General features: G+C 44.2%; 1 protein-coding gene and 1 pseudogene across 2 annotated transcripts in view; both read right to left on the reverse strand.

Annotated features, from left to right (window-relative positions):
* Nucleotides 1–7,346: 7,346 nt before the first annotated feature.
* Nucleotides 7,347–23,106, reverse strand: part of KIAA0753 — a gene marked incomplete at both ends in the record, with an annotated part of 53,815 nt that continues 38,055 nt past the window's right edge. The window contains 4 exons of the mRNA XM_079725767.1: nucleotides 7,347–7,464; nucleotides 16,254–16,478; nucleotides 17,211–17,331; nucleotides 22,718–22,799. Coding sequence (XP_079581893.1) covers nucleotides 7,347–7,464; nucleotides 16,254–16,478; nucleotides 17,211–17,331; nucleotides 22,718–22,799 — 546 coding nt within the window. The remainder of the gene's footprint in view (nucleotides 7,465–16,253; nucleotides 16,479–17,210; nucleotides 17,332–22,717; nucleotides 22,800–23,106) is intronic.
* On the reverse strand, nucleotides 9,896–11,470 carry LOC307068105 (small ribosomal subunit protein eS1-like; annotated as a pseudogene). The gene has a single exon. The product of its transcript is annotated as a small ribosomal subunit protein eS1-like (transcript).

Genomic DNA, 23,106 nt, shown 5'->3' on the forward strand with positions numbered 1-23,106 from the left:
ACTAGAGTTTCAATTTTCTTTCAAGGTCTCATTCAAAGGCCACGTCCTCCATGAAGACCACCAGGATTGCAACCTTCGCTCAATAAAAATGAGTCACTCCTTTGAACGCACAACCATGCTCTGTTGCTTCCCTCTGTTTCACCTTAATTTTCATTCTGCTTAACGAGGGTCTGTGCCTTACTTATCTCTGGATTTCCATAGATGTAGTAAACTTTGAATGAAAATTAAAATACATCTTGTGACCTAGTCTTAAGAAGACATGCTACTTTTTGTAGTGCGCACCCGCAGACTCTCTCTCCAGCTTCAGGTAACGCAGCCTCTGTTTTCCTCCTGCCGCTTCTCCATGTCCAGTCCATGTCGTTGGGATGCTGCTGATCCATCCTCTTTTCCAGGTGCACGTGACTAAGATCTGACCAATCAGAGCACAGGCATTAGGTCAGGGATGGGTCTGTTACGTGGGTTGGGCCTATTCGACCAATGAGCAGTGACCCTGCAGCCTTCGTGGCACTCCTGGGAGAGAAGGGCGTCTCTCTGCTGAGGTTGCCAAGGGGAGAAATGTCCAGCTGCGGCCGCTGGGGCCCCGCGTGACGCTACGTGGGGAGGGGCTGCCTGAGAATGATGCCTTGAGGAGGCAAAGGAGGAAATTAGACCGGAGGGCGGGGACACTGGTTTTGCCACTGAGGCTGGCCTGCACGGGGCAGAGGCCTTTTGTGAACGGTGCTTGGCAGGTAGAGCAAAAGCCCAGGTACCGCCCAGGCGAGGGTTGTACCAGCACGTCCAATTCGGCACATGCCCCGGGCACAGGAGGCGAGGCCGCAGCTGTGGCTTCGGCTGCCTTCTGAGCGGACGCCCAGCCTCCGTCTGGGGGAGGAGCCTGAGAGGCAGGCAGGATGCCAGGGCCCAGGGGGGTCCACTGCGGTACACTGGGCAGAGCCCAAATTTGTAAGCAGACCCAGAACCACTGTCTCACTGGGAAAATCTCCTTCTCACTTGGCTTCAGTTTTATCTGTAAAACAGGTTAATAATCTCTATTTCAGTTTAGTGTGAGAATCAAATGAGATCGTGTAAATAAAGCACCTACCTGGTCAGCACTCAAGCAGTGGATAATTATCATTACTCTGTGGGCTGAGTTCTGGGCAGGGTTCAGCCCCGGCAGGAGCGCAGGGGACGAGGGAGGCAGATGATGGAAACTGAGGCAGCAGCTCAGCTCTGGGCAGTGGGGATGCTGTGTCAGGAAGGTGGGAAATGCATCTTAGTCATCTTTGTAGGCCCCAAACTAAGCCTAGTGCCTGGCAGAGTGCAGGACCATAGCAAGTATTTTTAAATGCAGATTCCACTTACAATTACATCTACTAAGACTTTCTAGACCATGTAAGAGTCATCTGCTTGAGAGAAAGACCAAATGGTGTCACAGAATGGAAAGGTTACTAGGTCTGAAGTCAAAAGATGCAGATTGAGTTTTGGTTCTGTCACTGTGTGTCCATATGACCTCTTCATTTCTGTAGACCTCAATTTTTTCATCTGCAAAACAAGACTAGTAGACTTCCCTGGTGGCGCAGTGGTTAAGAATCCACCTGCCAATGCAGGGGACATGGGTTCGCACCTTGGTCCGGGAAGATCCCACATGCCATCGAGCAGCTAAGCCCGTGCGCCACAACTACTGAGCCTGCGCTCTAGAACCTGCGAGCCGCAACTACTGAGCCCGCGTGCCTAGAGCCCGTGCTCCGCAATAAGAGAAGCCACCACGATGAGAAGCCTGTGCACCGCATGGAAGAGTAGCCCCTGCTCACCGCAGCTAGAGAAAGCCCGTGCGCAGCAAAGAAGACCCAATGCAGCCAAAAAGCAAAACAACAACAACAACAAACCAAGGCTAGTAATACTTCATCCGCCTGCCCCTTAAGGATGTGGTCCAGTTCAGAAGGTTCTGGTGGCACTGGGAGCCCTAGAGCAAGCGTACAGGACCACTGTCCACCGTGCAGTTAGTCCCGTGGCCAAAAGGGACATCTCTCTGAGGTGGTCCAGGGGGATAAGCTGGAGGGGGAACCAGATGCGTGGCCAAGGGCAGCCAAAGGAATGGCTAAGTGTTGCCGAGTGTTTGGCTTTGAGGGCAAGGCAAGAAGAGGCACAGGGCTGTAGGCAGGAAGAACACAAGAGCAAAGAGGCAAGGAGAGCACTTGAGAAGGAAGGCTGTGAGAACAGCCACAAGCGTCCCCCTCCTAAGTCCTCAGTGACAAACCTAAGAGTGAACACTTGCTGAGCACTTACTATCCGCCAGGTGCTCTTCTCAATGTTTGCAAGGATTACTTCCCTTAATCCACACAGTAACCCTGGGTGGATACTACTGTTATCCCCATTTCACAGATTAGGAAACTGAGGCATGGAGGTCCCAGGAGATTTTAACTCATTGCTCGCATTCTTAAGCAGTCCATGTTACTGCTGGTACACAAAGTAGGATGACTACAGTGCCTGAAAGAGAGAAGGGAATGTATTGAAAGGCATTTTGTGAATTGTGAAGTGCTGAGTAGATGTGGGATGGGGTTAAACCCCAAATATTCACTTAACCTCTCTCGGCCTCTCAGTAACTCTCCAAGAACGGTGTGTTGGACAATCATGGCTAAGGAGAACCACGTTTCCTCCTGAGCCTGGCCCTGGAGCTCGGTCTGTAGGGGCCATAAAGGCAAGTGGCTGCACAGGTGCTGGTGGCCAGCCTCATCTCCCCAGCTCTCTGGACTCCCAGCCTCCCATGCCATCTCAAGGAATCGTCTGCTGTGGGCCTCCTAGGTAATTCAGCCCAGGCTTAGGGAACCCTGGAGCTGTGGGGTAGATGGCAGAGCCCAAGTGTCCAGGATCTGATCACAGTGTGTCAGAGCCGGACGCTGCTGGAATTCTCCCATTCCCAACTGGGATGCCGGGCGTGGATAGAGACAAAGCAAGCTTCTAGACACAGGCACGGCGACCACAAGTGGGAGGCCTTAGGCTGACCTCACCCGCACCCAAGGGAAGACAGAGGAACAGTGTGTGGACGGAAGATTCCAGGGAGACAACCAGAGCAGAAGGGAAATGCTTCTGGTCCAGGGAGGGGGCAGTGAGGGAGGCTGGGGAGGGGAGGGCGAGGAACGCCACAAGGTGTGAAGACACACCCAGAGGGGGTGCCGAGGGGCCCGGGGGAGGGTTGCAATGGAAGCAAAGGGAGACAGAGCCTGGGGAGGCAAAGGCTGTGACAGAGGGGCTCTGGGAGAGGGTGGCTTCTCTTGGATCCAGAGCAGAATGGGAGGGGAGCAGCCCCTCAGTCAGCCCCTGGGAGAGCTGGGGCTCAGAGAAGGGTAGGAGGCGCAGGTGTCTTACTCATTTCATGGCGGTGGGACATGGAGTAGCCCAACCTCCGGACACCCGCTGGGGCATGCGGGTGGGGGGTCTGATTCAGTGGCGGGAAGGATGGACTCAGCCACAGGAAAATTCCCGCTGGGTGGATGGAAAGTCAGCCAGAAAAAAAGGTGAGAGGCAGCAGGTTTGGTTCAAGAAAAATCAATCAGGGTTACCAGGCAGATGGAGCACAGAAACAGCTAAGGGGACTCTAGGAAGAGCAGCGGATAAAGGGGGTTCATCAGAGAGGGTGGGGGCAACTTCGGGGCTCCCTGCTCCAGGCTGAGGGTCAGAGGCCACACTTGAGGCTCTGGGAAGACTGACTGGTGAGAGCAGAGCAGGCCCAGTGTCACAGGAACAGGGCCCTGGGCAGGCTGGCAAGAGGGACCTAGAACTGGAGCCGCAAAGCAAAGAGGAGGCCTGGCCACACAGCCAGCCCAGAGTCATTATCAGAGCTGCGAGCCTGGTCGGGGTGGGACCCGCACTGATGGACGAGTTGACTGAGATCACTTGGGCCTGACAGCCAGCCCGGGGCCGACGTGGGATTCCCTGGGGCCCTGACCGAAGGAAGCCCTCAGGACGTCTTGTGGAAGCCCTTCCAGGCCAGCCGGCATTATTAGGTTCAACCAACTAATAAACAGATGAGAGGTCTCTGCTCTTGAACCAGCAGAGTCGAAAGGGAGAGGCCACTATTTAGGAAGATAGTGGTCACACCGCTGCTTCTCATGAGCCCCAAGAACCGAGAGCTCTCCAGACCGCTGGCCCTCCCAAAGGGCGCTCCTGTGGTGACCCGTGCGTGGTGAGCAGACACCCCTGATTTACAGGGTTTGCGGGGAATTCTCATCACTCCCTCAAGTTGCTAAAACAGAGTTCCTCAGAAACGTTCAAGCATTAAGGAAACCTACACGGCACCAGAGAAAACCGGAAGCTTTCCGACCGGGCTTAGAGCCCCTTCCTCTCCTCTGGGCCCTGGGGGCTTCGCTCAGAGCTCACTCTTGCCTTCCTGACCCACCAGTGCACAGTTCATGCCTCCTCCAGGCACTGCCTCTGGCTGCCCACCCCCTGCACACACACTCCCCTCAATTTCAGGGAAGCAGGAACTGCGAGCAAAGGGAGGGAGGGAGGAGAGGCAGAAAGGATGCTACTCACCGCCTCCCCTCCGGCCCCCAGCACCGGCAGGCAGAGGGGGAAGGGACCCCAGCATCAAGGCAGTCATTCCTGCGGTCCCCCATTCACTCCTCTGCCCTCCGCCCGAGCCCTGGGCCCCCGCCAAGCCCACTCTGCAGCAGTTCTGGAAGTTCTGAGTTGGAATCCCTGATGTGTCGGCACCTCGGAGATGGGATCTGCAGCTCCTCAGAGGTCACATCCTACATCAGGTCACAAAAGATTAACAGAGATTTCTGTGGACTCTGCAGAGATGTGATAGATCCCCCATCCCAAACCAAAACCGACCCCAGGAAAAAGTGTGCCTTCCTTCTTTCATTAACTCAAAAGAATTCACTGAGCACTAACTACATGCTGGACAGAGGCCCTGCCCTCAAGGAGCTGTACAGACTAGAGGCAAGCATGTAAACAGGTAAGACCCCCTAGGGCCAGAGCTGTGAAGCTGGACAGATCAGGAATTTCAGCATGTCCGTCCACTGGGACAGCCTATGTAACACAGAACTACTACACTCATGCACTTCTCTGTTTCTGAAAATAACACAGGAATAGGTCAGGAGAAAACTGGAGGGGATTAGAGAATAACCTATACAGGATCAGCCTTTGCTCATGAAGAACAAAAATTCTAGAGGTCTGGGATAATTGCAAGGCTATAAACAGGAAAATTTATATTTTAAGGATTCAACTTCCATTTTCAAGTGAAAGTTTTTATTTCTTGCAATTTATTTTTACATCTTTGGAGAATGCTTTGGCCGAGGAGGTTCACTGTGGGCCAGGGCTATGAAGTAGACAGCAGACACGGAGGTAGGTGTAAGCCTCACCCATAGGAGTCAGAGACAGGGAGACCCAGCCGGTGGGAGGAGCAGGAGAGATACTGGAAAGATCTGCAAGCAAAGGAGTCTGGACTTGACTCTTCAGTGGACAGGAGGTGCTTAGGAAAGGACTGGTCCAGACAACAGTGTCTAAGACATGTTGCGCGGACACAGGAAGAGGCAGGAGAATGCACTTGAGTGAACTCTCAAAACTTTGACACCTATCTTTATGGGAGTAAGTGAATACATGACCACTGTGCTGCTGCGTATAGGCTTATGTGATCAAATTATCTCCCCATTCTGTGCCTCATTTGATTCATCTACAAAATGGGAATAATAATGGTATCTACCACACACAGATATGAGGATTAAATAAGTTAATACAGGGAAGGCATTTAGAGTTATGCCTGGTACATAGTATGTGCTCAATAAAATGTTAGCTTTTTATTATCATTTATTTCTTTCTGGGGGTAGTGAGAGGTGGCAAATAATCCACTACACTCATGTTAATCATAAAAGTATTCTCAGTGGTTTCTGTAAATCACATTTCACTTTGTCTGGAAAAAAAAAGGAGATGTAAATTTTTTCAAACCGACATGTACATACTTTAAAATATTGAGTTTATTTAAAAAATGAGCACAGTAAAAACTGCCACACAAATTATCAATAACAGACACTCCTATCAAGTGTATGTATATAACTCCTCAAATAGAGGACCTTTAATTTCCCTTGAAGCCTTTTAAATTCTCAGTTTATATAAAATTAAGCAGGAAAACATTAACATTAAACAAAAATCAATTTTGCACAAATAAGTGTGATCAAGCAGCTTAAATTATCACCTGAAATACTTGTACTTCAGAGAAAAATCCCAGATGACAACACTATATGTGCTATAAAAGGATTCACAGTATTCTGTGGGGTATGTCTCACGTCACTCATTCTCCACATTTCTTTCACCAAGCCCCAGGCAAAAAAGTGAGGGAAACTTTTTCGAGGCAGTGGCCTTAGTTTATACACATTCCTTTTCTTTTTCTGAATCCAGAGTTTCTGAAAACACAGAGGCTTTTCTCTTGGTAAAATATGACTTACAAGACGTTCGAGGACCAAGCTATTGTGGTTCTTCAAGTTTCTTCCTTTCTTGGGGGAGACCTTGTGGTCTTCACACTATCCAGATCTGTTTTCTCCTCCCACACAGGCTCCTTTTTGGTGTGGAAACATAGCAACTTGTGACCTCAGCAGAGAGCAGGGTGAGCTCTGTACCTCTGACCAGGCCCCAGAGAAGGCCGGCCTCTCCTGATGTCCTCAAACTTCCTCTGAATTCAGAGTTCTGTATATCAGAATATGTCAACCCACAGCGACAAAAGACTTGAGGAACTCAAAATGTGAAGAAGCACCTAGCAACTGAGAATTAGAGAAATGTGTGCTGATTGTTGTACACAGATAACTGCTGGGTTCCTATTTTAATGATGGAGCAGAGTTTTGGCAGCATAACTAAGTCCCGTGCTCGACACAAGTCTGTAACCCGGCAGGACAGATGTCCTGGTAGGAAACTGTCAAAGAAGCAAACACGAGCCAGGTGATGGGACCACAGAGTAATTGCACTTGTGCTGGCATCAAGACCACCCACAGATCAACAGCAACTTGAATCCCTGTGTGAAATAGACTTATCTGTTATCTTTCAAAACGCTCTGATCACCATACTGAGCCAGTGTAATGAACATGGTATTTCAATGGGAAAATTATACATTCAGAAAATATTATACTGTCATAATTGATTCACGTTTCCTGGGCACTGATAAATATAACACATTCCATCGTAAACTACCAGAACCATTGCTCTGACAATGAGAAGATGCAAAGTGAGGATGGCCTCACTGACTTCCTTCCTTTCAGTGGGAAGCACCTTCTGGGCCTGGATGGACAGCTGAGGACAAAGATTTCCTGTGGCTAGTAGAAAGGGTGGTGCCGTCCCCTCACCAGTGACACTGGGGGCCCTGCCTTGGAGAGCCTTTATGTAGCTGCCTCCAAGAATTCTGAGGTGAACACGGCTTCTGCATAATCTTCACACACATCCTGAAGTTCAGCAGCCACAGCCCCCAGAGCTTCATCTACGAGCTCTTCTGCAAAGCTAGAAGACAAACAACACAGCTAAAGGTACATACAGCCAAGTATGGGAGCCATTCTGTTACTCAGCTGAGGAACTTACCAAGTCACTTCTAAGATTTAAATGGAAACTCAAAAGGCCAAGAATAGCCAAGATAATTTTAAAGAAGAAAAACAAGGTGAGAAGCCTGGCTTTCCTAGACAGTAAAATGGTGGTGCTGAGATCCCAAAGTCAGGCTAGAGGGAGGGGCCTGTAATACACACAGGGCAGACCTCACCCTTGAGATGGTTGAAACCAGAGGTGACTGTAAACTAACTAGCTGCAACCCAGCCCCAATCCAGATCTACCTCCTACAGCTGCCCAACTGCCTGACAGAGGAAAGGGTGTGGGCCTTCTCTGTGGGGCGGGGGGCAGGAAATTCCAGGTTTCTCACAACACACACATACACACACACATTTTCCCGCCTCCAAACTGTTTGAGAGTAAGCTGCAGACTTGATATCCCTCAGGTACTTCTGGGTACATTTCCTAAAAACAAGGACATTCTCTTAAATAACCCTGATACAATTATAAAAATCTTAACATTAACACGGATACAATACTATTATCTAATCTTACCTACAGACCTTTTTCAAATTTTTGCCAACTGTCCAAAAAATGTCCTTTAAAAGAAAACATTTTCTAGTCCAGGATTCAGTGCAGGATCACATGTTGCATTCAGTGGCCACATCTCTTTAGTTTATTTTCATCTAGAATCGTTCTTCAATCTTTGTCTTTCATGACCTTAACGTTTTTTGAAGAGTAAAGGCTTTTTTTTGTTTGTTTTAGAATGTCCCTCAATTTGGGTTTGTCAGGTTCAGGTTCTACATTTTGGGGACAAATGTCCAGAAGGGATACTGTGTCCCTCAATACATCTTTGTCTTACTATGATGAGTGCTAATTTCTATCACACAGTTACGCTGATGCCTGCCAGGTTTCTGCCTTGTAAAGTCACTATTTTCCCTTTGTAATTAATACTTATATTGCAGGGAGATACTTTGAGACTATGTAAATATCCTGTTTCTCATCAAACTTGCTGAATCAATTATTGCAGGGTTGCCAACACTGATCTTCTAATTCTGTCATTCCCAACTACATGGAAGAGCTTTCCCTTCTCTATTACTTATTTATGTATTTATATCGGCTTGGTCTTACACATTCTTATTTTATTCAACAGTTTGTAATCTGTTTCTATTATTACTTATTTTGATACTCAAAGTGTCCCAGATTGGCCAGTAGGAGCCCCTTCAAGCCAGCCCCAGGTCCTCTTGACATGTCCCCATCATTCTTTGAGCACTTCCTTTCTGCCACAAGATGATGTTTCAGCCTCATCTTACATTTTCCCAGCCCCAGTCTTGGAATCGGCTATTTCTCCTAGGAGCCCCATACCTTTTCATGGAGAAGAGTATTTAGAAACCAAAATCTGGGTACTAAGTGTGCACATTGCTACTAAGTGTGCCATCGCTTCTAGGCCCTCTCAGCAGATAGACTCGGACAGACAAACAGACACAAAGATACACACCCCATGTCTATTTCTGTATCTATCAAAAACCATAAATTCATAATACCGCCAATCCCACTTCAAAACAGGGGATCCATTCTAGCCTTCCCCCAGAAACCTGGCTCTCATTATTCACAATATACTTATTTACTTGATCAACCCTAAAATATAGAGAAAGTAGTTTTAGAATTGTTAACCCATGCTGCTGGGTAAAAGAAACCTACTTGTTAGAATCTAATATGTGTTTACAGTCTTTTTGTCTTTAGCCAGAAGGTACAGGGTCAAAATACTGCATTCAAAAGTAACTCAGACAAGGCCTTATCTGTATGTATCCCTTTAGTATGGTTATTTCTTGGAAATACAGTTGGTGTCATATTTCTTTTTGTATTCCAATTTAGCGTCAACCTCCACTGCCCCCCTCATCATCCTTGATGATTTGGAGGGATGTACAGGAAACATGAACAGTGCCAAAAGTCAGAATTATACAAAAGAGGTAAACGAAGATAAGTGTACCGTCCCCTTCTCGCATCCCTTCTACCCCGATTCCTGTCCCAGCTGTTTTATTTTGGCTAATCTGACAATCTTTCATCTTTTAATTGGTGGGTATAGTTCTTTTTCACTTAATGTAATTCTGATATATTTGAGCTTCTACTACTAGAATACTATGTACTTTCTATGTGTCTATTTGTTCTCTCTTCTTTCTTGCCTATTTTAGGATTTTGTGATTGTTTAAATTACATTCTTTCCTCACTACTAACTTGGATTTTAAACACTCTTACTATTCTTTTAGTGGCCACTCTAGATTACAATAAGCATCCTTGACTTAAAGTCTAACATTAATTGATATTCTTACCATTTTCCCAGACAATTCAAGAACCTTATTAGAACTCTATTTATCCCCTTCCCAATTTATATGCTATTTTTATCGTGGATTTCAGATGTATATATACATACATACACACACCCATAAGACATCAGTTTTTTGTTTTATACAGTCAATATTCACTTACCTACATTTGACTTTTTCTTAATTCATGCCTTCCCATATTTCTGACTTTTCATCTGTGACTGTTTTTGCTCTGCCTGAAAAATACCCTTTTAATGTTTCCTACAGTGACGGTCTACTGGTAATATATTTTCTCAGCTTTGTTTAGAACCTTTATTGCCTTCCTTCTTGAAATACATTTCACTGGGCTTAGATCCAGATTGGTAGCTTTCTCTTTTAGAACTTTAAAAAATACACCAGGTCATACAGCTTCCACTGTTTCTGTTTCTCCTTTTTCCTTTGGCTGATTTTAAGATTTTCTCTTTGTCTTTCATTTTCCAACAATACTATGATATGTTACATATGGATTCCTTTTATTTTTCTTGCTTGGGGCATTTAGAACTTCTTGAATCTACGGCTTGATGTCTTTTGTTATTTGGGGAAGTTATCAGCCGTTCTCTCTATGGATGTGGTTTCTGCCCCATTCTCTCTCTCTCTCCTCTCCTTCTGTGACTCCAGCCACATGGATATTAGACCTTGTCCCTTTATCCTCCATGTCCCTCATCCTCTCTTCTTTATTTTCATCTTTTTGTGTGTCGCCGTGCATCACACTGGATATTTTCTTCTGTCCTATGTCCCAAGTCTCTAATTTTCTTTATTTCATAAATAAGATCTTTTATTTGTCACCATTAAAAGTCTGAATTTTCAGCAGATCCTTGGCTCATGTCCATCAGCTCGTTCAACTTGAGCACCTGCCTCATCCCCAGTAGCTTTTCCAGAATGAATACCTTCACCACGTAGCTCCATGAGTTTTCCCAATTCAAACTTGGGCTTCTTCAGCATTTTTACCTTTCTAGCAATGACATCATGGAGCAGATAAATAGATTGGCAAGCCTTTTCTATGTCTTTTCCAATGCTGTCTGGAATCAATTTATTGACCACCTCTTTCAAGTCATTTGTCTGCACCTCTCGGGTCATGATTTCCCTCATCTTCTTGCGGATCTGGCAGACCTGCTGGTGCTGGGCATAAAAGGTCTTCCAAATCTGACTGTTGCGTTTTTTAGTAAAACCCACACAGAATAGATGAAGCAAATAGCCATCATTAGTCTTGACATCAACGTGAGCTTCAATCATGGTCTGACATTTTTTGACCACGGGAGCACATTTTGTCATGGGTAATATCCATGCCACAGAAATTAGTCAGGCAGTTTTTGCCCTGAACATCCTCAGTAATTAGCTTGAATTTTCTAAATGCAAACTCATCATTCTGCAGATCAGCAAGGCTCACTTCAAAAACACAACACTTGAGGCCGTCAGATGCGATTTTGGTTCCCTGAGTTCTCGTGACTAGTGTTTTCCCAATATTTCTTACATTGAACATAGCTGGTGCTTTCACATCATACCAATCTTTCTTAGAAAATGGGTCAACCACTTTCTTCTTGGCTCCCTTTTTGCCGCCCTTCATAAGACTCCTGTTCTTGCTGGCACCACGGTGCTGCACAGAGAGCCAAAAGGCTCTAATTTTTTCTTTTGATGTGTCTAATTTGCTATTAAGCCCATCCAATGAGTTGCTCATTTCAGAATTTGTATTTTTCAGTTCTAGAACATCCATGTGGATTTACTTTAGCTCCCAGTTCTCTGCCAAAATTCTAAATTGTGTCCTTTATCTCTATGCCCATAGTAGGCACAGTTATTCCAATATCTGTGCCCAGTGGCTCTAATATGTGGAGCTGCTGTGGGTCTGGTTCTTGTTATTGTCATGTTTCTCTGTTGCCTGCTTTTTTTTTTTTTTTTTTTTACCATATACCAGACATTGAATTTGAAAACTGCAGAAATAATTTCAATCCTAAAATGATATTATAAATCTTCAGAGAAAAGTTAAGTTTGCTTCTGCTCGGTGCCTGTGGGGCAACAATCTAGAATCACCTCAACGTAATCTCAGGAAGTGAGATGACGTGGAGCTGAGTGGAGTCCTGAGAGGGCCTGCCGGCATCCCAGTCACCCTTATTCCAGAGTGCCACCCTTCAGGGTCCCAATCAGAAATGAGCCAAGTTCATCAGGCCAGTTCCCCGCCCTTGGCAAGCCCTTAATTTCCACCTCTGTCCTCGGATCTGAAAAGGCCATTGAAAGTGCCATTCATCTTCCTCCAGAACCGACAATCCAGTGCCAGACAAGGGCTAACTTCCCTGCGTCTCTGTCTTCTCAGGATCCTGGCCCAGTTATTCTTCATTACCTAGTTAACTTCCTGGTACCTTCAAGCATGTATGTTTTATTTTTAATCTAGCTTTTCTATTAACAGTTATCCTCAGTGGGAGAGGCGGTCCAAATTACCAAGTGTGTCATTACTAGAAGCAGAAGTGATTACTTTGTTTTTACACTTGCTTTGCTTTCTATATTCCTATCACTAATTCATCCCCAAACTATGAGAGAAACACAAAGGTGCTCCCAATACATTCAAACGCATGAGGTAATGTATCTGTTTTCTTCTTCTTTTTTAACCTTCCTCACGCTGGCTTCCCCCTCTGGAAACTCCTCCTCCTGGGGCCCTCTGTCCTCCTGACTCCAATCTAGACTAGCTGCTTTCTCTGCTCACTGAAAAATTCTCTTAGAAATAGCTTTTCCCATTTTCCTGCAAGTTCCACGTTGGAGTCTTAAGTTTCCTAAATTCCGTCTTCCTCTTTCTCAATGTGCACCTTGTGCTGGTGGCACACACCCTCTGGTAGCTTACTGAGGAACAGTGCATGGGAACTACATTTTTGGACACTTTGCATACCTTAAACTGTCTTTATTCTACCCTTTTATCAATAATTTAGCTGAACACAGAATTCTAGGGTAAATATGGGAAGTATGCTCTAGTATCTTCTAGCAGGGCTGCTACTGACAACAGTATGCCATTCTCATTTCTGATTATTTGAATGTGCCCAGTTTTAACTCTCTGGAACCTTCTGTCATCTTCTCCTTACATTGGGATGCCCGCCTATCCTTTGCACAACAACATGCCGTGAAGTGTTCTGTTCTGTTTATTTATTCAGTTATTCACTCACTCACTCACAGTGGACAACTGGCGAACCCTTTCAATCTAGAGGCTAACAACTTTCTGGGGATTTTTCTTATAATATTTCCTCAATAATTTTCCATTCCTCCTTTTTCCCTGTTTTCACATTCTGGAACTCCTATTATTCAGATGTTTTCTCTGTTATAATAGCCTATGTAGCTTTCATGATTTTCAGCAAATGTCTGGATCTCTTAGCAATCTGCTATATTCAAGAATGAGAATTTCAACTAAGCCTCCTACTTTCTGACTCCCCTGGACCCATGCATCTAGTGCTTCTCATTCCTGAGGCTTACCAAGGTTCTTCTGCACAAATCAGCTAGGGTCTTGGCTCCACCCTCATCAGGCACTTGGCTCTCTCTGGTGTGCTAAGTCACTTGCCATTTGTCTAACTGCTTCATGGCTTCCAAAATTTTCTTGCTATTTCTTATTTGCTGTCATCTATGGTTTCATGCCTTTTATTTAGTCTTTCAGTGGCATAGAGTGGGCTAGGGATATAGGGGGTAGAGATAAATCATATGTTCAATCTGTCCTTTTCAACCAGAAATCTCCTGATTTGTTTTTCAAACAAGGAATCTTTAAGAGTTTGCTTTCATTAAAAGCATTATCACCTTAAGCCTTCCCTTCCAGAATCACTCTTTTATTTACATCCAGTTTATATCACCTGCCCCATTTGACCACCGGAACAGTGCTTTTCTCCACGTGGAGGGAGAAGTGGAGACATTAAAAGAAAGAGAAAAACTCAGCTTACTTCTCCCTCACCCAAGAGGCTATCAGATGAAGTCAACTGTCTGGATACTTTTTCAAGATTTGATCAATATACTTCTCATCTCTGGAACACTCAAATAAGAAACAAAACAAGGGAGATCAAAAACAGAGCTAGAATATTTAGATTTGCTGTCACTTAAGGGTCAAGGACAGGAGAGGAGAACATCCGTGAAATTCAGGCGTATTTTAATAGATCTGACCTCAACATCTTAACCTATTAGTCCTTATAAACTGAGAGAACTTTTCCCTACATCTACAAAACAACTCTGAGCAAAATGTATCGTTAATCAAGTGTTAAGAACATACAAGGAACAGTCTATCTTCCTTAGCTTATTTTGGATTTCCCAAGATGCCAGTTAGCCTAACCAATCCAGACAGGTTCTGTGCAAACCAGTGAGTATGCTACAGGACTGTGTGTTAACACATGGAAGCAAGTCAAGTGTACCTACTCTCCTCTCCAGAAAATAAATGCGTATCTCAACAGAACAAAGGGTCTCATATGCTTTGAAGGGTATGTACATTAAGAGAAGTCCCAGGACTTCAGGCTAAACCTGAGAGATAGAACATAAGTGATTATCTCTGACCTCACCCAAAAACCCACCAAAATAAAAGGAGATAAATGAACACATAAATCTGCAAGGAGAAAAAGACAAAACTAGATGAGAAATGTCCAAGATTTTCGGAAGATAAAAAGCACATGGAAGAATCAAAATTGACTCAGCAGTACAGAGGAAAAATACAGAGGAAGCTGAAACCTTAGGGTACACAGAGGGAGACGCCAAGGAAAAGCAAGCTGATCTGTTTCACAAAACATGTCTCACAGAAAGACTCTGGAAGTAAGAGAACCAGGAACCATGAAAGTGGAATGAAGGATCCGGTAGGAAATGAGGCAACTGTCTGAGAATCTGCAGAACAAGCAGTTAGACTGATGGGTCTCCAGGTCTGCTCCTGGCAGCTACCTGACGATCCCTGCTTGACCCCCACAAAAAAAAGGAAGGTATATTCTTTGGAAAAAATAAACCAGTAATTTGGGACTTTCCTGGTGGTGCAGTGGTTAAGAATCCGCCTGCTAATGCAGGGGACACGGGTTCGAGCCCTGGTCTGGGAAGATCCCACATGCCGCGGAGCAACTAAGCCCGTGCACCACAACTACTGAGCCTGAGCTCTAGAGCTCGCGGGACACAACTACTGAGTCCGTGCGCCTAGAGTCCGTGCTCCGCAACAAGAGAAGCCACCGCAATGAGAAGCCCACGCACCGCAACGAAGAGTAGCCCCTGCCGGCCGCAACTAGAGAAAGCCCGCGTGCAGCAACAAAGAACCAACACGGCCCAAAATAAATAAAGTAATAAACCAGTAATTTAAAACCCAGCCAAATCATGAATCAAGTATGAAGACAGACACCTTCAAACATGTTAAGTCTCAAGAAATGTCCTCTAATACACACAGCAGTATAGGCTCCATCAAAGTAAGAGAGTAAACCAAGAAAGAGGAGGACATGTGCAAACAGAAAATAAGGACCCTAACATGGGAGGGAGAATCTCACACTCAGTGTGGTTCCCAGGACAAGAACCACACTGAAGACCTAGAAAGTGGCTGGGCCAGACTGAGACAGAAGGAAAGAGGGCCTCAGAAGGAAGAGTGGGGGTGGAGGCGAGAGACAGAGATTAATCAACGTATCTGATCATGAGGAAAACTATGTTCCGACGTGCTGGCTAGTATGTGGGGAACGATAACAAATACGTAGAAGAATAAGCAAATTAAAAAGAGGCAATTATTAACTGCTGGAATACACTTGAAACTTGTTCAAGAAAGAAATGTAACCATAGTATACTGCTGGGCTCAGTGATGAAGCTTACCTGCATGTATGTAATAAAGTGATACTCATGAGGAATTTAAATTTGGGCTCCATTTTAAAAGAAGGAATTTACACACATCTTTCAATTAACTATTTACGTAAAAGAAGGCTACCCATTCTTCAAACATTTAGTAGCAGTGGGACTGTTTTCTGACTCCACAAAACTCCCCTTCTCAGGGGAGGTGACAGCCAGAAGGAGAAGGTTAAGTGCAGCGAAGTCTGTAGGCCTGCTGCTCCTACTGTAAGTTTGTCCCGACCGTGAAGATTTCATGATCATAACTGTTTCCTGCCCAGTAATAATCTGTGTTCTCTGATGACACAGCCCTCAGTAACAGCAACAGGAAACCTGTCCTGACTTGAATATTGTGCCTCTACCCAAGGAGAGGAGTCTGCAGAACGCTCCTTTGGATGCCATCAGCCATGCAGTTTTCTGATCTCCTGTCCCTGAAGAAAGGCATTTAGCAGAGAAAACCTGTTCACTAGCCCTGATGCAGCCACTGGAACTCCAGGGCGCAAAAGCACGGCCTCAGACCCCAGCCAGGCCTTTCTCCAGCCTTTCCATAAGTTGACACGTGGCACCCAGTTCCTCAACAAAGCACAAACCTTCTACTGACCTTTCAGCTATCAGCCACGGGTTGAAGGAGCCCACAGCCTCGTGCGCAATAACTCGGAGGTACTGCTCGAAGCGGCGGCAGTAGTCACTGATGCTGTGCCGCATGCCCCGCGGGACAAAGAGGGCAGCTCGGCCTTCCTTCTGCTGAGCATCTTCTGAAAGGGAGAGAAGGGGAGGCTCTCTTTTTTCCGGTCTCTCCTCTGTTCCCACACTTTCATCTAGGGAACTGAGAGCAAATAAAAATGATGAGAGCGTTCAAAATCATCTGCAAGCGAGGATAAACTGTTAACTCATCCTGATGGTTTGACAACCAAAGGTTTACCTTCATTTCCCTTCCTCACACTGAATAAAACTCAACATCTTTTTTTTTTTTTTTTTTTTTTTTTTGCGGTACGCGGGCCTCTCACTGTTGTGGCCTCTCCCGTTGCGGAGCACAGGCTCCGGACGCGCAGGCTCAGCGGCCATGGCTCACGGGCCCAGCCGCTCCATGGCATGTGGTATCTTCCCTGACCGGGGCACGAACCCGTGTCCCCTGCATCGGCAGGCGGACTCTCAACCACTGCGCCACCAGGGAAGCCCCAAAACGCAACACCTTATCACCACTCATTGTTTCTCCTTTACACCGGACTAACCCTCCACACAGGAGGAACATGTGTCCCACGGACAAAAGAATTCTTAAAGCAGATCTTGCAGTAATTACCTGCACAATCACCTGTGCCAGCGTGATGCTTTCAATCGTAAAAACCAGCTAAACGTTACTGAAAGGATCCTTAAGATGCAACACACTCAATGCCCATCTTATAAGCACTACTATTTTACTGGGCCATCTTGGAGTTTGTCAAGATCTTGGTCAAAAGAAGAATCTCTCTCTGTCTTGTGGTAATTGAAGGAATGTGAAATCTAACAACATCAAAGGCAACCAACTACAATGAAATCAGACAGTCTCGTTACCACTTACGTGCCATTGCAGGGCCTTCCTAACACGATGTTCACATCTGGGTCTTTACGAGCTGCTGTCTTTGTGATCCTGATTGGATGAGGAGAAAGACGCCTTTCACTTACTGCTGGGATTTTTTGGTCTAGAAAAGGAGAAGCATAAAATGACTGCATATAAAGAAATGCTGGTGTATATATCAGAGCTGTCTTGGTGGCCAATAACCTGTGAGGAAGTCATGGGCACATCTCTTAAGCACAAAGGTTGCATTAGCAGTACAAAGGGAAAAAAGTGCCCTTGTTTTAAATGAAAAGGGGGAATTTAGAAGTCCCCAAGAGGGACTTCTGTCGTGGTCCAGTGGTTGAGGATCTGTCTTGCAATACAGGGGACACCAGTTCGATCCCTGGTCAGGGAACTAAGATCCCACATGCTGCGGGGCAATTCAGCCTGTGTGCCACAAGTGCAGAGCCTGCACACCACACCTGGAGAGCCCGAGCGCTGCAACTACTGAGCCTGTACTCTCTGGAGCTCACACACCACAACTAGAGAGCCCACGCGCCACAACTAGAGAGAAGCTTGCGCACCGCAGCGAGGAGCCCACGTGCTGCAACAGAAGATCCCGCACGCTGCAACTAAGAACCGATACAGCCAAAAAATAAATAAATAAATATTATTAAGGGGACTGTCCTTAAAAAAATAAAAAAATAAAAGTTACCAAGAAACAAACCAATGAGGAGTCAGTTTTAAGAAATAAAGAACTTGTTTAAAAGCTTCTGTCAGTTCTTTGGAAGACTCTTTGAACAGGTTCCATTAGGATCCAGCCCCCATTCCGAGGAGTCTTAAGCAGTTGGGTTTGTTCTTTAACCTTTAAATGATTTGATTACTGGAGAAGGAAAAAAACCACTCACATCTGAACACTTAATTAGCTGATCTAATTTGTCTCTGGGCTGCGTTGGAAGAATCTGCATGATGATAGTCAAAACATTTAACTTATTAACTATACCTTGCAGGCTTGACAGCTCTTTTGAGTTTTGGATTATTTATCATTTTAAATGCATTTCAAATGTAGAATCCCACTACTGGCACATACCCAGAGAAAATCATAATTCAAAAAGACACATGCACCACAGTGTTCATTGCAGCACGATTTACAATAGCCAGGTCACGGAAGCAACCTAAATGCCCATCAACAGATGAATGGATAAAGAAGATGTGGTACATATATACAATGGAATATTACTCAGCCATAAAAAGGAATGAAATTAGGTCATTTGTAGGAATGTGTATGGACCTAGAGACTGTCATATAGACTGAAGTAAGTCAGAAAGAGAAAAACAAATATCGTATATTAACGCATTTATGTGGAATCTAGAAAAATGGTAGAGATGAACCGGTTTGCAAGGCAGAAATAGAGACACAGATGTAGAGAACAAACGTATAGACACCAAGGGGGGAAAGCAGGGTGGGGGGGATGAATTGCGAGATTGGGATTGACATATATATACTAATATGTATAAAATAGGTAACTAATTAAAAAATGTAGAATCTCTGACTCGCATATTTATATGCTTATGATTTTTTACACTCAGAAATACTGCATAAGTCAGTTTTTGTAAAAATATTACTGAGAGGGGCTTCCCTGGTGGTGCAGTGGTTGCGAATCTGCCTGCTAATGCAGGGGACACGGGTTCGAGCCCTGGTCTGGGAGGATCCCACATGCCGTGGAGCAACTAGGCCTGTGACCCACAGCTACTGAGCCTGCGTGTCTGGAGCCTGTGCTCCACAACAAGAGGGGCCGCGATAGTGATAGGCTCGCGCACCACGATGAAGAGTGGCCCCCGCTTGCCACAACTAGAGAAAGACCTCGCACAGAAACGAAGACCCAACACAGCAAAAATAAATTAATGAACTCCTACCCCAACATCTAAAAAAAAAAAAAGAATATTAAAAAATATTACTGAGAGTACAATTTTCAATTGATTTCAGAAAAGAGAAGATAAGAGATATAGATTCGACACTGCACAATTCAAAAATCACTTTAAATTTGGTTTTTGTGATGCAACTGAACATACAATCAGAACAATTAGAATCAGAGGGTTCTTATGAGGATTTCATGATTCTGGATTTAAAGTGTCCGAAACTTGATTTCAGAGCTCCTTTTAAATGCATACCTAGACACCAGCAGAGTCAGAGATAGTGACTAACAATTTAAATTGTCCTTGAAAAAGAGAACACCAAATCCTTGGTAAGGCTGTCTTCTGCATGATGCAAGCTGACTGTGGCCATTGGCCAAACCATCAGTGAAACACTTGCCCTTCAACATTTCCCTCTCCTCTGCTTCCTTACGAAAAGATGCCCGCTGATTCACTAAGCAATGATTAGAAGGGTCCTCCCTGTGCCAGGCCCATGCTAGATACAGTTGGGACACAACTGAATATGACAAAACTCTCTGGCCTCAAAGATTCTGTGGCTTCTCTGGGAGAGATAAAGAGCTCTAACAGGGTAGGACATGCCAAAAGTCCATGGGAGCTCACCGGAAGGGAGCAAAGTACCAGCCCAGGAAAGCCAGGAAAAGCACTGCCGAGTAGGATCACGTGAGCCGAGCCTCGAAGAATGGTTCAACTGTCATGTGAGGATGGAAATGGAAGCTGGAGTAGGACTAGGGGAAAGAGAGAACGACATGAACAACGAATAGTGCTGGAAAAATTACAGAAGACAAAAGGAACAAATTTGTATTTTGTTTAGATGGCTCACCTGTCTGTCAAAATTTGACACGGAGAATACTTTTCCTAAGACAATACCCCAAACTCATACTCTAAAAAAAGTATATATACATAAGCTGCTGTTGTAAACCTTCTATATCCACAAGTTCCTTTACTTCTCTTAATACTCACAGTACTGAAATTCCTTTAGAGGTAATGTTTAACCACATTTTATTTTCCTCCTTTCACTGAGTAAAGTAATAACTGATAAGCATGTGTCAAAGAGAATTTGAGTAACACTCCCCAGCCCAAATTGTGATAGTAGCCTAGCAACTGCAGCCAAAACGCATATGTATGAATTTTTTAAAGTGGAAGAGAAAAGTGAAAGTCTTTTCAACAAATGGAGCAAGAACAAGTGGATATCCATTAGTGGGGAAAAAAAAGAACCTCTACCTCAAACCACAGGCAAACTTTTATTCAAGATGGAATCATAGGCCTACACATAAAAGCTAAAACCATAAAGCTTCTAGAGGAAAACAAGAGTCTCTCTTCTCAACTTGGGAGTAGGCAAAGGTTTATTAGATCAGAGAAAGCAAAAACTATACAAGAAAAAATGCACAGGTTAGACTTTATCAAAATTTAAAATGTCTGCCCATAATAAAACACATTTGAGAAAATAAATACGTGAGTTATAGATGGGGAAGAATGTTTGCAGATATTCACTGGAGGAGATTAGTGACTACTGGGATGAGGGGAGGGAGAATGAGGGGTGATGCTACTGGATGCAGGGCTTCTTTTCAGTGATGAAAACGTTCTGGAATTAGCAATGACGTCTGCACAATTCTGTAAATATACTAAAAATTACTGAATTCTTTAAAAGGGTAAATTTTTTATTTTTATTTTTTTAATTTTTTTGCTGTACGCGGGCCTCTCACTGTTGTGGCCTCTCCCATTGCGGAGCACAGGCTCTGGACGCGCAGGCTCAGCGGCCATGGCTCACAGGCCCAGCCGCTCCGCAGCATGTGGGATCTTCCCGGACCGGGGCACGAACCCGTGTCCCCTAGCATCAGCAGGCGGACTCTCAACCACTGCGCCACCAGGGAAGCCCTAAAAGGGTAAATTTTATGGTATGTGAATTACATCCAATAAAGCTGTTTTGAAAACAAACAAACTATATATATATATATATATATATATATATATATATATATATATATATATATGACAAAGAACTCAAACCCACAATGCATAAAGAATTCCTACAACTCAAAAATAAAAAGACAATCCAATTTCTTAAAATGTACAAAAGATTTGGACACTTCACAAAGGAAGATATACAAATGACTAATAATTACTTGAAAATGTTCTAAACATCATTATTCACCAAGGAAATGAGATTAAAGCCATAAAGAGATATTGCTACAGGCCCACCAGAATGGTTACAATGAAAAAGACTGACAATTCAAATATTGGCAAAGATCTCTAGCAACAGGAACTCAATGTAGATGGGAGTGTAAAACCGTACAGACACTTTGGGGAAAGGTTTGGCAGTTTTTTATCAAGTTAAACATGTACCTATCCCATAACCTGCCAAGTCTACTCAGGTGTTTATCCAAGAGAAATGAAAACTTATGTCCATACAAAGACTATACATGAATACACCCATAGCAGATTTATTTCTAATAGCCCCAAACTAGAAACAACCAAATGCAGATCTACAGGCAAATGGATAAACTAGATGTGGTACATGCGTACAATGGAATACTACTCAGCAATAAAAAGGAACGAACACTGATACAAAGTGTGGTCGGCTGCACACTGGCTCCACATTCTATTCCCTGGAACCTGTTAATGTCCCCTCTATGGCAAGAGGGACTTTAAGGATCTTGAGATGGGGAGAGTAGCCTGGATCACTGGGGTGGCCCCTAAATGTAATCAACATGTCCTCACGACAGGCAGGCAGAGGAAGATTTGACTCAGAAGAGGAGAAGGCAATATGACAACAGAAGCAGTGTGAAGTAATATGGCTGCAAGCCAAGGACTGCAGGCAGCCTCAGAAGCTGGAAGAAGGAACCAGCCCTGCCACCACCTTGATTTTAGCCCTTTAAGACTCACTTCAGACTTCTGACCTCCAGGAACTGTAAGAGAAAAAATTTGTTTTAAACTGCTAAATGTGTGCTTTAACTTGTTACAAACTTGTTACTGTGGCAATAGGAAACAAGTAATAGATAAATTTATAAAATATCATGCTAAATGAAAGAAGCCTTAGACAAAAGAGTAAATACATGTATGATTCCATTTACATGAAATTCTAAAACAGGCAAAACTAATCTATAGTGAAAAAAAAAAAGCGCAGTGGTTGCCTGGGTGGTGGGGAAGGGAAGGAGCATAGGGGTACTCTCCGCCGTGATGAGAAGCTCTGTTTTGAGAGGAGTGTTGGGTAACAAAGGTATGCCCGTCTGTCAAAACCCATCAAATAACACTTAATAAGTTAAGATCTGTGCATTTTATTATATGTGAATTTTATCTCAAAAGGAAAAAGAGCCATAAATAAATATTAAGCTCTAGTTAGTGATAACAAACGTTGAAATATTTCAGATAAGATGTACTGATGTCTTCAAATTACTCTGAAATGCATCCAAAAATAAGATGGATTGGTGGATGCACAGAGGATAAGTAGACATATGATAAAGCAAACACAGCAACATTTTAATTGTAGAATCTAGAAGATGCGTATATGGGTGTCCACTGCAGAATTTTTTCAACTTATCTGTATGTTTGAAATTTTTCAGAATACAATGTCGAGGGAAAAAGTGGGGAAACACTCACCATTTTTTTCTTCCTGCATCCAGAGATGAGGATCAGTATACACAATTTTATTATATCTTTGGCGAACCGTCTCCTGGTATTTCTTTTTAAAAAAAAAGTATAATTTATGAGGAAAAAAATTAGTTTCATTACAAACCAGAGACTAGTACAGCAGACATTTGCTATAGACACGTTGCCAGAAACAGGCATCTCCCAGGGCCAGGAAGTGATTAGTTCATGAGATGAAATGTAAAAGAAAATGAAGCAATTAATCTAATTAATCTAATCTAGACCCACACTGCCCACTAGAACTTGAAGTGATGATGGAAATGTTCTATTTTTGCCATGTCCAATATACCAGCTACTAACTACTGACCACTTGAAATGTGAGTAATGTATTTAATCTTAAT

The sequence above is a fragment of the Hyperoodon ampullatus genome (assembly GCF_949752795.1).
Source record: "Hyperoodon ampullatus genome assembly, chromosome: 19".
Lineage (NCBI taxonomy): Eukaryota > Metazoa > Chordata > Mammalia > Artiodactyla > Ziphiidae > Hyperoodon > Hyperoodon ampullatus.